Genomic DNA, 15,848 nt, shown 5'->3' with positions numbered 1-15,848 from the left:
CACGCACTCGTACAAATATGTAAACACACTTCTGATCTTAAATCTCTTCAATATTTCTTTCCTTCAGGTTTATTTTATCTCTTCAGTTTTTCCTGTGACTGAGAGCAGAGCATCCGAACATCTGAAAGTGATGGAGTCACATGACCTCCGCCCTGCAGCTGGAGACGTGTGGGAGGAATCAGCTGAGGTTGGTTTATTGTTCTGATCCCGTGTCGTCCTCTGAGGCTCCGTCTCCACGTCCAACATCTACAAACCCACGAGCATCACGTGAACACACCTTCACTTCCTGTTTGTTCGAAACAGTAACACTGACCCCGGAGCGCTCAGGTAACTTTATCAACCATAAATAAAGATGGACGACACGTCTCCACTTCCCTGCGAAGGCCGAACTGAACTGAAATGCTTTGATCCCTTGAATCTGTCCGTGATCGGCGTCATCAGCTTGTCCCGCCCACATCTGTCCCTGGTTTTTTTGTGTCCGTTATCTGCTCGGTTGAGTTTGATACTCAAGTATTTACCAGCGCCAATAAAATGGTTGGTCGCTGAAGCACAATGAATCCTGGGATATGTTGGGCTGTTGTCTTGTTGCTGCTGTGACATCATCGGTCTTTAAATGCAGCCTCTGTCACCTGACTCCACCCACAGCCTTATCTGATTGGATGTCTATAAGCCAATCACAGGGCTTTACATAATCTAGAGTGGACCGCATTGACCACACCCTCTTTTTCAGGAAGCATGGCCGACCGTGAAAGGAGGATGAAGAGTGATGTAAGCAGCCATCTTGGAAACGCCAGGCTCCGTCTGTCTGTGAATCGTTTAGAAATAAAAACGTGCGAAGAATCAAAGTTAAATCTCATTCAAACCTTTGATCCACAGGTTAAACACGGAGTCTTGACGACCTCCTTCACGGGGGGGCGAGGCGGCCGCGTCACGGCTCCGGCCACAGAGACGTGACGCGGTCGCCTCGCCCCCCCGAAACCATCCAATCACGTTACAGAAACAGCGAGAGAAACACGGTGAGTTGACTGGAAACATGGCGACTCAAAAATGTGTTGAAATTAACTAAACTGTTGTGACCTACAACATGATTGGCTTGATGTTTCCTGTTTGGCTGCTATAAAGCAGATGATTGGTTTATTAGCAGGAGGGGGCGGGACATGTGTTGTACAACCGACTTTCCTGTTCAGGTTCGTCTTTTATAACATCGAGTTTCCAGGAAAAACCAGTCGATGTTTAAAGACAGTTGGTCTTTGTGATGCTTCACTACGTCTTCGGCGTTAACGTTAGACCCCGCCCCCTCAGGGAGCGAGCTGGGTGGGCTCCTTCACTGCAGTTTTTAGATTTGTGAACTTTAATGGATCTTAAACCTTGTTTCTGACGCCCCCCCCCCACCCACAGTTTCCAGCTGGACACATCTGGACTCGTTTTGAAACAGAGCAGACTCTGCTGCTGCTGATCCTGTCAGGGGCCAGCAGGGGCCCCCGCTGAGTCCTTTGATCCGGAGCCAGGGGTCAGAGGGAGAGAGAGAAAACAAGGAACTGTGACCTCATCTCATCAAGGTTTCTTTTCGTCAGGTTTTATTTATTCAGTCTCTGAGTTGATGTATTTCCCAGCAGCCCCCTGGGCTCTCAGCCTTTATTTCCCTGAAGGATTCATGGAGATTTTAATTCTGAAGAGAAAGTAATTCTGAGGAAAACAAGATGTTGAATAAAAACTGAGGTTGATTTCCAGACGAGAACTAAATGTCTTCCCTGCATCAGTGTGTGTGAGACCATGAGTTATTCAGTTGGTCTCTGGAGACGTCGTCCTTCCTCTGCAGCAGATGGTGCTTTTCCTTTCTCTTCCTTCCTGTGAGCACAGGTGTGATCGACGCTCAGTTTGATCCGGAACAAAGTGGAAACGTTGACTTTGCATCTTTTCAGCTTCACACGTCGCAGTTACTCAGAAAAACCTTCTGATCGTGAACGCAGCAGCATCACGAGGTGAAAACAACTTTCAACTGGTGGAGGGAGAAATAATGTTGAATCGTTTCCTGAAGGTGGCGCCACAGACACAGTTAATTTGTAATCAATATTAAATCAGCTTTTTATCATCAAAGCAAATAAATCATATGAATTTTAATTTAAGTTTTATCTTTTTTCCAAAAATCATCTTTTCAAAGATTAAAATCAAAACTACATTTTAACAGGTTTTATATTTATTATATGAATATTTGTTATGTTATAGTCCCAATGTCGTTGTAATGATAACAACAACAATAATAATAGCACTTGGTTACAAAGGGCTTCACAAATCAAAGCAATCAGATAAAAGACACAATCAAATCAAGTAAGAAACAGTAACAGGATCAAATGAATAGAAACTGAACTCAGGTCATATGATAAAAATATGTTTTCATTAAGAAACACGTCTCCTCTCTCTCACTTCTGATGAAGCTTCAGCAGAAACCAGATGATTTAACATCAGAGGAAACTGAGCGACAAAGAAAAAGAACCAAATAAAGAAAAGAGAGACAGGAAGTGAAAAGTGAAACAGCTGCAGATCACGACAACGACTAATTTAATTCAAAATCCTGACTTGACTATGACAAATGTTTAAAATCAGAATCTGATGATAAATTATCGCTGAGTTCACGTTAGATTTTGTTAATTTAAAGACAAAGTAAACGTCTGTGAAGTAAAGTGAAGAGAAATCTCAGAAGGAAAGATGAAACAGAAGAAGAGACACAGATGGAGAGAATCAGTGGAGGAAAAGAAGGAGCTCCAGGTTTGGACGGGCAGAGGAATTCCCTGTTTTCATGTGGGATCCATCATGTCAGGATTACATCACTTCCTGTCGCTGAGCGTCCACCCAGCGGCCGTGGCCCTGGAGCGACGACAGGAAATTCTCCCAGTTCAGAGGTCGACAGATCACAGGAAACATCACAGGCGTCCAAACCTTTTAAATTCAGTCAAAACACTACAGTTCCCATGAGCCTCAGCTGCAGCTGGAGTAGATGAATCAGCTGAAACTGTTGGAATCTGTCAAAAGATACCGATCAACAACCAATCGTTAATCAACGCTCGTCCCACACACAGGAAGTGTCAGAGTGTGTGAGATTTATCAGATGATTAGTTTCTAACGTCTTATAACAAATATTCACTTTGTTCAAGTCTGTAAATCAATAAGAATTTATTTTTAAATCAGTGATAAATCGTTCACATGAATATCAGCTGAAACCATACTGACATCTAGTGGTAGTAAAAGGAACTACAAATGTCTTTATTGAATTTCACATATTTGAAGTTTTATTAAAACAACATAGTGTATTACATTAGTAAACATGTGACTGTTATAAAGTTACAAGTTGATAATGATCTTGTGCATCTTAAGATAATCAACCTGTATTATTTAGATAAAGGGAAATCATATTTATTTACAATCTAAACTGCTTCTTCGTCCTTTGATTTCAAAGCAGTTGATCCTGTTGTCTGTGGCCCGAGGACAAGGGGCCACAGTATTGAGACTCGGCCCTGTGCTGCTCAGTGAGAACAGTATTGAGACTCGGCCCTGTGCTGCTCAGTGAGAACAGTATTGAGACGCGGCCCTGTGCTGCTCAGTGAGAACAGTATTGAGACGCGGCCCTGTGCTGCTCAGTGAGAACAGTATTGAGACGGGGCCTGTGCTGCTCAGTGAGAACAGTATTGAGACTCAGCCCTGTGCTGCCGACTGAGAACATTGAGACCCGGCCCTGTGCTGCTCAGTGAGAACAGTATTGAGACCGGCCCTGTGCTGCTCAGTGAGAACAGTATTGAGACTGGCCCTGTGCTGCTCAGTGAGAACAGTATTGAGACCCGGCCCTGTGCTGCTCAGTGAGAACAGTATTGAGACCCGGCCCTGTGCTGCTCAGTGAGAACAGTATTGAGACTCGGCCCTGTGCTGCTCAGTGAGAACAGTATTGAGATCGGCCCTGTCCTGCTCAGTGAGAACAGTATTGAGACGGGCCCTGTGCTGCTCAGTGAGAACAGTATTGAGACCCGGCCCTGTGCTGCTCAGTGAGACAGTTTAGACTGCCCTGTGCTGCTCAGTGAGAACAGTATTGAGACCCGGCCCTGTGCTGCTCAGTGAGAACAGTTGAGACTCGGCCTGTGCTGTCGTGAGAACAGTATTGAGACCCGGCCCTGTGCTGACTGAGAACAGTATTGAGACTCGGCCCTGTGCTGCTCAGTGAGAACAGTATTGAGACTCGGCCCTGTCCTGCTCAGTGAGAACAGTATTGAGACGGGGCCCTGTGCTGCTCAGTGAGAACAGTATTGAGACCCGGCCCTGTGCTGCTCAGTGAGAACAGTATTGAGACTCGGCCCTGTGCTGCTCAGTGAGAACAGTATTGAGACTCGGCCCTGTGCTGCTCAGTGAGAACAGTATTGAGACTCGGCCCTGTGCTGCTCAGTGAGAACAGTATTGAGACCCGGCCCTGTGCTGCTCAGTGAGAACAGTATTGAGACTCGGCCCTGTGCTGCTCACTGAGAACAGTATTGAGACCCGGCCCTGTGCTGCTCAGTGAGAACAGTATTGAGACCCGGCCCTGTGCTGCTCAGTGAGAACAGTATTGAGACTCACCCTGTGCTGCTCAGTGAGAACAGTATTGAGACTCACCCTGTGCTGCTGACTGAGAACAGTATTGAGACCCGGCCCTGTGCTGCTGACGAGAACAGTATTGAGACTCGGCCCTGTGCTGCTCAGTGAGAACAGTATTGAGACCCAGCCCTGTGCTGCTCAGTGAGAACAGTATTGAGACCCGGCCCTGTGCTGCTGACTGAGAACAGTATTGAGACCCGGCCCTGTGCTGCTCAGTGAGAACAGTATTGAGACGGGGCCCTGTGCTGCTGACTGAGAACAGTATTGAGACCCGGCCCTGTGCTGCTGACTGAGAACAGTATTGAGACCCGCCCTGTGCTGCTCAGTGAGAAGTATTGAGACGGGGCCCTGTGCTGCTCAGTGAGAACAGTATTGAGACCCGGCCCTGTGCTGCTCAGTGAGAACAGTATTGAGACGGGGCCCTGTGCTGCTCAGTGAGAACAGTATTGAGACCCGGCCCTGTGCTGCTCAGTGAGAACAGTATTGAGACCCGGCCCTGTGCTGCTCAGTGAGAACAGTATTGAGACTCGGCCCTGTGCTGCTCAGTGAGAACAGTATTGAGACCCGGCCCTGTGCTGCTCACTGAGAACAGTATTGAGACCCGGCCCTGTGCTGCTGACTGAGAACAGTATTGAGACCCGCCCTGTGCTGCTCACTGAGAACAGTATTGAGACCCGGCCCTGTGCTGCTCAGTGAGAACAGTATTGAGACCCGGCCCTGTGCTGCTCAGTGAGAACAGTATTGAGACCCGGCCCTGTGCTGCTCACTGAGAACAGTATTGAGACTCGGCCCTGTGCTGCTAGTGAGAACAGTATTGAGACCGGCCCTGTGCTGCTCAGTGAGAACAGTATTGAGACCCGGCCCTGTGCTGCTCAGTGAGAACAGTTTGTTGAGACTACCCGTGCTGCTGACTGAGAACAGTATTGAGACCGCCCTGTGCTGAGAACAGTATTGAGACCCGGCCCTGTGCTGCTCAGTGAGAACAGTATTGAGACGGGGCCCTGTGCTGCTGACTGAGAACAGTATTGAGACCCGGCCCTGTGCTGCTGACTGAGAACAGTATTGAGACCGGCCCTGTAGTGAATGAGATCGGCCCTGTGCTGCTCAGTGAGAACAGTATTGAGACGGGGCCCTGTGCTCTCAGTGAGAACAGTGGACACCCCTGTGCTGCTCAGTGAGAACAGTATTGAGACTCACCCTGTGCTGCTGACTGAGAACAGTATTGAGACCCGGCCCTGTGCTGCTGACTGAGAACAGTATTGAGACCCGGCCCTGTGCTGCTCAGTGAGAACAGTATTGAGACGCGGCCCTGTGCTGCTGACTGAGAACAGTATTGAGACCCGGCCCTGTGCTGCTGACTGAGAACAGTATTGAGACCCGGCCCTGTGCTGCTCAGTGAGAACAGTATTGAGACCCGGCCCTGTGCTGCTCAGTGAGAACAGTATTGAGACTCGGCCCTGTGCTGCTGCTGAGAACAGTATTGAGACCCGGCCCTGTGCTGCTCACTGAGAACAGTATTGAGACCCGGCCCTGTGCTGCTCAGTGAGAACAGTATGAGGCGCTGCTCAGTGAGAACAGTATTGAGACGGGGCCCTGGCTCCAGATGTGAACTGAAACCTGAATCCTCGCTGCTCTGGATCTGTGTATTTTGGGATGTTTGACTCGAGGCAGGACAAAGACACGTTTCCAGGAACAGTGTGACCGAGCAGATGTTTCTGCTGTGGGAGGAGGAGAAGAAAGAGGAGGAGAAGAAAGAGGAGGAGAAGAAGAGGAGCGGGTGTTTGTGCAGAAGAAGAAGAAGTTTCCTCTCTGACGGTCAGTCTCTGGTTTAAATGTGCGGAGCTGTTTGAAACTGTCAGTGTAACTAGTTAGTGTAACTAGTCAGTTGTGTGAGTGGAGGTCAGATGACTCTGGTTAGTTAACAGTTAGTTAGTGTCAGTTGAACTGAAGTTTAACTCACCGGGTGTTTTCTCTTTAACTCCCTGACGAGTCCAAACGGTGTGCACGTGCACGCTAACAAGTTAACTTTAGCATCATCGTGCACGTTAATTTTAACTTTAACTTAACTTCATTGTTAACATTAAAGTGTGTGTGTGTGTGTGGGGGGGGTGTAACTGAAGTAACTAGTAACTTATAAAAACACAACATCCTCCATTCTGCTCCTGTGATACCAGCTGGTTTCTAACACATGATGTCATCTTAAGATACTCACTAGCTCACTAACCAACTAACCAACCAACCAGCTAACTAACCAACCACCTCACTCACTCAGGCTCCTCCCCCTCAGATATGGCTGAAGATGTCCGTGGACTCTGAGAACTCCTGTGTTCTGACGTCATGTGTCTTCCAAACAGCTGATGAGAAAGATGAGAGGTGAGGGGGGGGGTACAGGAAACATCTTCTTTCTTTTCTTCTTCTACTTCCTGTGAATTCTGTTCATTCATTGGTTCAATCTACAGGTTCATGATGCACATCCACACCGATTGGCTGGAAACGACCAATCAACGTCCAGTTCCTCAGCGTCACACTTTCACCACAGATGTTAAATATGAGGAATCGAACATGTGACGTCTGTTTTTTGACCTCTGGGAGGAGCCTGTTGTCTTCTTGGTCTTCTCCGTCCTCCTCATCTTCTTCGTTCTCTTCGTCTTCTTCGTCCTCTTCATCCTCTTCATCCTCTTCGTCTTCTTCGTCCTCTCCGTCCTCTTCGTCTTCTCTGTTCTCTTCATTTTCTTCGTCCTCTTCATCCTCTTCCTCCTCTTCGTCCTCTCTGTCCTCTTCATCCTCTCCGTCCTCTTCGTCTTCTCTGTTCTCTTCGTCCTCTTCATCCTCTTCGTCCTCTCCGTCCTCTTCATCCTCTTCATTCTCTTCGTCCTCTCCATCCTCTTCGTCCTCTCCGTCCTCTCCGTCCTCTTCTCCGCCCTCCGTCCTTCGCGCCCTCTCTGTCCTCTCCGTCCTCTTCGTCCTCTCCGTCCTCTTCGTCCTCTTCGTCCTCTTCGTCCTCTCCGTCCTCTCCGTCCTCCGTCTCCGTCCTCTTCGTCCTCTCCGTCCTCTTCGTCCTCTTCGTCCTCTCCGGCCTCCGTCCTCTCCGTCCTCCGTCTTCTTCGTCCTCTCCGTCCTCTCCGTCCTCCGTCCTCTGCGTCCTCTGCGTCCTCTTCGTCCTCTTCGTCTCTTTTATTCTTTATCTCTTCTCCCTGTGATAATGAACCTCACTTCCTGTCCTCTCTCTCTCCTGCAGCGTTCTGGAGATGCTGAGTTACTCGAAGTTCTCCGACCTGGAGACATGGCTGTGCACGCCATCCTCGCTGCTGCTGCCCCGGGCGCTGGACTCCGCCTTCACCTCCTCCTCCTCCTCCACCTCCTCTTCCTCACATGCGTCCAACCACTCCTCCTCCTCCTGCTCCTCCTCGCCCGCCTCCGACTCCCGTCGCTCCACCGTCAGCGACCCGGGAGACGACGACAGGTAATCAGAGGTTTTCACCTGAACAGAATAAAAAGAACAGGAAGCTTCAGATGAAAGTTTGTGTCGATGGACTTTCAGATCATTTATTCACGTGTCTGTGAAGCTGAGAACTTTCAGTTTTCTGTGGTTTCCTCAGACCAAAGACACTTTTAACTGGATTAGTTTGGTTTTGGTTTGTTGCAGATGATTAACGACATGATGGCTCTTCACTGGCTGCAGGGGGCGCTGCTGCTCAGCCAAGTCACATAGTGTTGCTTTAAGTTTAAAGTAGTAAACAGGAGGAGTGTGTGTGTGTGTGTGTGTGTGTGTGTGTGTGTGTGTGTGTGTGTGTGTGTGTGTGTGTGTGTGTGTGTGTGTGTGTGTGTGTGTGTGTGTGTGTGTGTGTGTGTGTGTGTGTGTGTGTGTGTGTGTGTGTGTGTGTTCTGATGTGGTTTGATGTGAACAATGATTCAGATTCATGTTCGTACTGAAGCTTTAAAAGAATCCGTCTCTCTCTCTGTGGACTGACGTCGTCTTTGTTCAGAGACTCGAGGCTCGGCCGCAGCTTTGAACTTAAAAAGAGACGAATAGAATCTGTGGTCAGTGGAGAAGCAGCTCCGCCTCTGCTCCTCCCTCTGCTCCTCCCTCTGCTCCTCCCTCTGCTCCTCCCTCTGCTCCTCCCACCTGCAGAAACATTGTTCCTCCATCTGGCTCCATGGAGGAAGAGATAAGGAACCCTCTGGGGCCCTGAGGGGACACACTGGTGTTTATAGATGTGGAGGAAATATGCTGCTAATATAAGGAAGGAGGAGGAGGAGGAGGAGGAGGAGGAGGAGGAGGAGGAGGATGTAAAGAGAGATGAGGAGTCGACTTCACCACAATCTGAGGTTTTAAAATGAGTCCTCAGGAGGATTCTTCATAGAAATAACTTAGGAGCAGAGATCTGAGGGAATCAGTCTGACGTGATTTATAATATATATATAATATATTTATATTCTAAAATTATCTTAACCTCTGACCTCTGCAGCAGAATCGTTCCTCCAGTGGCTGCGTCTCTATTTTTACTTCCTTTCATGTCTTCACATCTTCATGTCTCTGAAATCTGTACAAACTCAACTAAAGACTCAATAAACCAGAATAAAGGATCAAAGGACTGAAAGTGAGTTTTTCAATCAGCACATAAAACATAAAGATTCTTAAATATAGAAAAATGAGGACGTAGCCATGATGCGTCGTTAAAAACTGACTTCAAGCTGTTTTCAGCCTCTGAGACGAACATTGATGAATAAAATATCATTCGTATCAGTAGAGTGATCGGCAGCTGTCAATCAAATGTCAGATACGTGAGCGAGTCACTGGATCTGATCAGGCTTGATGAATTTTCATGTCGCCCCCTGCAGGTTGTCAGAGATAGAATCCACCTTCTTCTCTCCTTCACTGGCGAAGGAGACGCCCTTTCTGTCCACGCCCCTCCTCTCCTCAACCCCTGCCGCCGCGGCGCTGAGCTCAGGGACGTCAGCTGGAGACTCCGCCTCCCAGGGCGGGGTCAGCATCAGGAAGCGGCGGCGGCTCGCTGCCAGTCCCGGAGGACTCCACTGGAACTCTGCAGGTGAGACCTGAGCATGTGATTCTATCAGACAGGAACACGTCACTACCTCATCGCCCGAACAGCGAGACGCTGCTACGTGAGTCATGTGACTGACAAGATGTGGTCATTGTTTACAAAAGTCGTACTTTCTGTTCGTCCAGACTTGAGCTGGTTTCAGACCAGCAGGTCAAATCCAGAGACTCGTCTCCAGAGCTTCTCCAGAGTTTGTGTTTCACAGCTGAACAACTCAGCAGCAGGTTTTCTGCACAGACTCGTTCACAGCATCAGATCCTCCTCCTGGTTCAGGTGGGAGGGGGGGGCAGCAGACAGAGACAGGAAGTGACGTGTGACCTCTGCTGCAGAGGTCACGTGATCATGTTGACATCACCTGACACCTTCAGCTCTGATCACCACAAACTGTCTTCACATCCTCGTCTGTGTCTTCATCGTGTGAGTCAGCACTTCTTCACCAGAGACATTTGAGTTCTCGTCATCACAGACTCTGAAAATATAAAATAAATCAAATACTCGTCTCATTGTTGTTGAAACACTGAAAGTCAGACATGAATAAATAATCTGGTCAATAATTTGTTTCCTTGGATCGGGAATAAAATCTAATTTACAAGATAGTTAAAATGTCAGCTTTTCGTCTTTTCGGTGTGAGGTGGTGGACGTGCCGTCTCTACACACACACACACACACACACACACACACACACACACACACACACACACACACACACACACACACACACACACACACACACACACACACACACACACACACACACACTCTTGTATTTACACTGTCTTGGGGCTCTGCTTCCTGTTGGACACGCTGTCCTGTAGCTCCACCCTCCTGGAGAATGATAATGAGCTTCCTGTGGGACAGATTAACATCCGTCTCCTCGTTATCAGGTGTTTGACTCGTTATCGCTCGGAACTCGTTTCCAGTTTCAAATCTTAACGTCTGTAGATGATTTTCACTCAGTGATTTTCCTGAAGATGTAAATAATTAAATCAATATTTCTTCAAAATAAAATAAAAACAAATCTCGGTTTGAAGTTTCCAGTTGAAAACAATAAAACTTTGTGTTTCTTCGTGTCCATTGAGATGATATTTTAAAGACTCTTAATGATGATGAATGATAAAGTTTTATTTTCCATCATTACACACATTTGTCTGTTTTAAGTAGATTTTACATGTAACAGGTTTTAGACTATTAGACAATTATAAATAAACATCTGTGAAATGGGGTCAGAGTAAAGTTCTATCAGCTGATTTCTATTGGTCAATAAAAAGTCTGTTTTTACAGAGTGAAAAATACGAGACGTGTTTTTCCAATGATTTTCATCAGGCAGCTGATACATTGGTACAAAAGGTTTTCTCATTGTTATTGAAAGACCGAAGTCATCAAGTGAATTATTCAGACAAAGTTAATTTCCTCTTGTTGTAGTTTCTTCAGCTTCTCGTCATGACTCTGATTCCAACCGGTTTAAATCTGTTTTTCTCTTATTTTGAACTTTATCATGGAGAAAGTCTGATGTCAGCGGTTGCCTGGCAACAGCGATCTCAATGGTCTGAAAACTGAGGATAACGTCCGGTCGACCTCCGGTCTCGTCTTCCTGTTTGTTTAGAGACAGTTCATGGGAATGAAATCTGATCGTTATAAAAACATCGTGACTCTGAGCTTCATCTCCGACGTTTCTTCTTTCATTCATGGTCCTTTACTTAATAATAAACTGTGACAGACGTCGTCCCCTTGTTTTCAGGTAAACCTAGGTAGCGCAGTAGCATTAGCATCACCTGTAGCATTAACAGATTGATCCTGATTGGCTGAGACAGGTTCTCTGGTCACATGTCAAGAATAGAGCGTAACCAACAATTATGACCTGACACAACTTCACACCAGAATATTGGTTCCACTCTGGAAATATAAGACAACATGTTTTTATATATCAACTCTTATTGTTGTATGTGAATGAAAAAGATCGATTTATTCATGTGTGAAATATTCTTGTATTTAACTCAAATGTTTTAATAGTTTAAACGACTCTGATGGAACGGTTCAGTCTGACTCTGTCCACTAGAGGGCGCCATGACACCAGTGATCAGATGAATTTAATATAATAATCAGATTAACTGGTTCTTCTCATTGTGGATTAATTTAAGTCTCAGAGAAACAGATGAATTATTAAAATACACATTTTATTTAATCCATCATTTACAAGAATAAAGAATCTCATTATATTTCAGTGTTTCTGACCCTGATACACTGAACTGTATTTATAATAGTAATACATCATAATTTCAACCTAATTTAAAACCACTGCATCCACCCCCAATACATCTGGTGCTTTATGGCTCTAAATGGGTCATCATTTGAAGATGTACAGTTTTAGTTTGTCTTCTGTTTCATCGCTGTTCTTTCTTCTGACCCCTGGAAACACTGAGTTTTAATATCTGCGCTGGCGACACCTGGTGGCCAGAGGCCTCGTGTTACAGGTCGTCCATCTGGCCCATTCTTGTGAACACGATATCTTAAGAACACCTTCAGGGAATTTCCTCAAATTTGCTACAAACGTTCAGTTGGACTCAAAGATGAACTTATTGGATCTCAGAGGTCAAAGGTCACCTCATATGAGTCTGGAGGTGAGTCAACCACAGGAGGTGATTCTAGATTTAATAGAAATACTTTGCGTCGTGTGTAGTTCGTAACGTGTCTGTGTGTCGCAGTTCTTTCTCAGTGATACAGATGTTAGGAGAGAGAACCTGGTGCTTCCAGGGTTCTGCACCTTCTCTTCAGTTACGACTCATGTTCCTTCATTTCTGTCGTTCTGGACTTTCTTCGTACATTTCATTCATTTCCCTCAGGGCGTCCGGAGTCAAACATCCAGGCAGCGACCACAGTTTCACCTCATGTAGTTTTAATGCAGCAGCTCAGGTCGTCAGCTGGTCTGCAGCCTGACACCTGACACATGAAACCACCTGAGAGGAGTAGAACAAGGTCCTGCAGAGCGACGACCAGGATTCACACTCGTCGTCTTTCTCTTCGTCTGTTTCCGTCTCTCCAACCTGCTGCTGTTCCTCTCTTTCACCTTCTCATCTTTTCATATCTATTCACACTCACTATTTTAATATATATTATAAGATAACCAGTATCCATAATAGTGGGGTTAGGGGGTTAGGGCGCAGTGTACAGTAACAGCAGCTCGTCTCTGGTTTCTCTCGTCCAGGTTCGGTGCAGCGTGAATTCTGGTCACCTGATCCGTCTCCTGGGTCGGGGGGGTGTGCATCAGCAGCAGCAGGAGGAGGAGGAGCAAGGAGCCTCCCTCTGGCTGAGGTGGGCAGGGCGTCACCGGCGTGCGGCAGCGAGCGGGCGGCCTTGAGGAAGACGGTTTCGGTTGACGATCGTCTGCTGCAGCCGGCGGTCGGAGAGCAGCGACGTGTGCGACTCCTGAGTCGACTGGAGAGAGGAAGGAAGAAGCTGCGGAACGTCCACGTGAGTGTTGGATCGTTTTCTTCAATGCTTTTCTCATATAACTTATTTAAATTTTGGAGTGGGAAGGAACATCACTTATTTCTAATTTGCCCAGTTAATGTCTGATCAGTGATATTTATCATGTCTGGAAAACGTTGGAACAATGTGAGACGTCACAAAATGTTTCTCCATCTTTACTTTAGTCCAAACTTTACATTGTAGTAACCTGTCTTCAACACAGAGGGCGACAACCCTCGATAGTAATTAAACAAATCCAAATTATTATATAATTACTTATAACTCAAACTCAACACTTCCTCTGTTTCACATTAAAAGTCTTTCCAGTGGTTCCATTTAATGAAAAGCTTTTATTGTGAAAGTTTCATTCATGTCGTCTGAAAGAATCGATCAGAATGAAAAAAAAATTTTTATTACATTAAATTATTGGATCAGCTGATCAGATACGACCTGTTAATCTCAGTAGAAGAAGAAGTCTGGAACGCTCTGCACGTTGTCGCCCTCTGTGGCCAAGAGCAATATCATTACAGTCACGTTTACACTACAACCAAGATGGCAGACACGTGTGGTCAGAGCCACTGTCACTTCCTGTCATGACTTCCTGTGGATATTTCAAGATAAAAGCCTCCAGATCCACATGTTTGCTGTTAAGCTCTTAATTTGAAAAGTCTGCAACACGTGCAGCTGGACACAGACTGACAGTGTTTGTGATTGGATCTCATTTAAGGCTCCGCCCACACGTTTTAGTTTTAAACCCCATCACTGTTGCTATGGTTACACCTGGGGTTCTACATGACTCTGGATCAGAGACTTGTGTAAACTGGTCTCGTTTCAGTTTAAAACTCTGTTTGAGTTTCAGTCTGAACAGAAACTGAGACTTTAGTAAACGATGACACGTTCTCTTCCTGATTGGTTCTCATCAGTCACATGACTCGACTACCAGCGGTGAACACAAAGCGTCGCTAACACTTCCTGTCAGTAACACTTCCTGTTTCTAACACTTCCTGTCAGTAACACTTCCTGTTTCTAACACTTCCTGTCAGTAACACTTCCTGTTTCTAACACTTCCTGTCAGTAACACTTCCTGTTTCTAACACTTCCTGTCAGTAACACTTCCTGTTTCTAACACTTCCTGTCAGTAACACTTCCTGTTTCTAACACTTCCTGTCAGTTACAGTTCCACCTCGTCGTCGCTCACACAGTCTGACACACACACGTTTGTACAGCTGTCTTAGTGAGGACACTCATTAGCATAATGCATTCCCTAGCCCCCCCACCCTAACACTAACCATCCAAACTAAATGCCTAACCATAACCCTTAACCTTAACCTAATTCTAACCCTAAAACCAAGTCTTAACCCCCAAACAGTCCATTAAAGGGGGGGTTACAAAGTGAGGACCGGCCAAAAGGTCCTCACTTCGTAGGTTGTAGACTCAAACTGGTCCTCACAAAGATATCTGTACAAGAACACACACACACACACACACACACACACACACACACACACACACACACACACACACACACACACACACACAGACAAACTAATAGATCTCAAATTAGAATCTCTTCAACACAACGTTCGGATCTGACGTCGGAGTCTAAAATAAACCGTTTCTTTACAACAGAAGTTTTACTTGATCTTTTTTGGGAGTTTAGTTTCTTCTCAGAGTTTAATGCAACTCAGAGTTGTTGGTTTGTTTGTTGCTTGAGTTCATTTTGTTTGTCGTCTGCAGCTTCACATATAAAAAAGCTCCTGTGTTTTAACCTCTGACCTCTGAAATCTTCCTCCAGTGTTACGTTGATATTTTTACTTCCTGTGATGTCATTTCCTGCAGAATCTACAAATACTTCACGTCTCTAAAATCTGATCAACCTCAGCTGAAAGGTTCTGAGTCATTAAACTATAATAAACAATCAAAGTACTGAAACTGTTATAAATACAAATTCAGACACGTTTTTTCATCAATAAACACATAAAACATATTGATCCTTAAGATTCTAAATATAGAAACATGAACTGAATATTTCTTGTTTTAGTTTTTGAGGGAGGAACATTTTATTCCTGGTTTTAAACGGGGCTCCTCCTGTGATTGGCTGTCGTCAGTATGAGTGATGTGTAAACTGGTCTGACCTCAGATCAGCAGCAGGTGTTCGTCTCTGCTCGTCTTCACTTTCTGCTTCACCGTCTCAGTAAATAACAGATTTCCAGGCAACACAGGCAGGACGAGTGAGTCCCGTCCCTCCGTCCCTCCGTCCCTCCGTCCCTCCGTCCTCCCAGCGTGCTCTGGGTGCTGTGAAACAGAGGAATAGTTGTGTTTCTGTGGAAAGTTTCTGAGTGGACGACAGACGAGCGTTTCTTTATTATTTCACTGTGCGGCTTCGTTACTGAGAGCTCGTTATAAACCTGCTGCTGTTGCTCACCTGTGTCCACACGATCTGTTCGTCCTTCTCATTTGAATTATAACTCAAATATAACTTCTGTTTTCATCGCAGCTTCTTTTTCTCTGTCGGGAAAAGTGACAACGCTGCTTGTTTCTGACTTCTTCTTAAGAGCTTGTTCTTAAAACATCTCAACTTGCTTTTATTTCTTCAACCTTTATTTAACCTTTAGATTAAAATCTCTTTTTGAATGTAAAAAACTTTTTATTAGCTTTAATATCAGAAACCAAACTGTAATTTTGTCCTCTGAGATAGTCAGC

At 45.8% G+C, this 15,848-nt stretch overlaps 1 protein-coding gene across 3 annotated transcripts in view; it reads left to right on the top strand.

Moving 5' to 3' along the window:
• The first annotated feature begins 6,213 nt into the window (after positions 1-6,213).
• Positions 6,214-15,848, top strand: part of ankfn1 (ankyrin repeat and fibronectin type III domain containing 1) — a 48,274-nt gene continuing 38,639 nt past the window's right edge. For 2 of the 3 annotated variants that reach the window (XM_035146250.2, XM_035146248.2), the window contains exons 1-5: positions 6,214-6,432; positions 6,890-6,990; positions 7,856-8,080; positions 9,460-9,668; positions 12,883-13,148. In XM_035146250.2, coding sequence (XP_035002141.1) covers positions 6,917-6,990; positions 7,856-8,080; positions 9,460-9,668; positions 12,883-13,148 — 774 coding nt within the window. In that variant the 5' untranslated portion in view covers positions 6,214-6,432; positions 6,890-6,916. The remainder of the gene's footprint in view (positions 6,433-6,889; positions 6,991-7,855; positions 8,081-9,459; positions 9,669-12,882; positions 13,149-15,848) is intronic. The other variant, XM_035146249.2, reaches the window with a different exon arrangement.

The sequence above is a fragment of the Hippoglossus stenolepis genome, chromosome 21 (genome assembly GCF_022539355.2).
Source record: "Hippoglossus stenolepis isolate QCI-W04-F060 chromosome 21, HSTE1.2, whole genome shotgun sequence".
NCBI classification, from domain to species: Eukaryota; Metazoa; Chordata; class Actinopteri; order Pleuronectiformes; family Pleuronectidae; genus Hippoglossus; species Hippoglossus stenolepis.
This window is presented reverse-complemented; position numbering and strand designations above follow the sequence as displayed.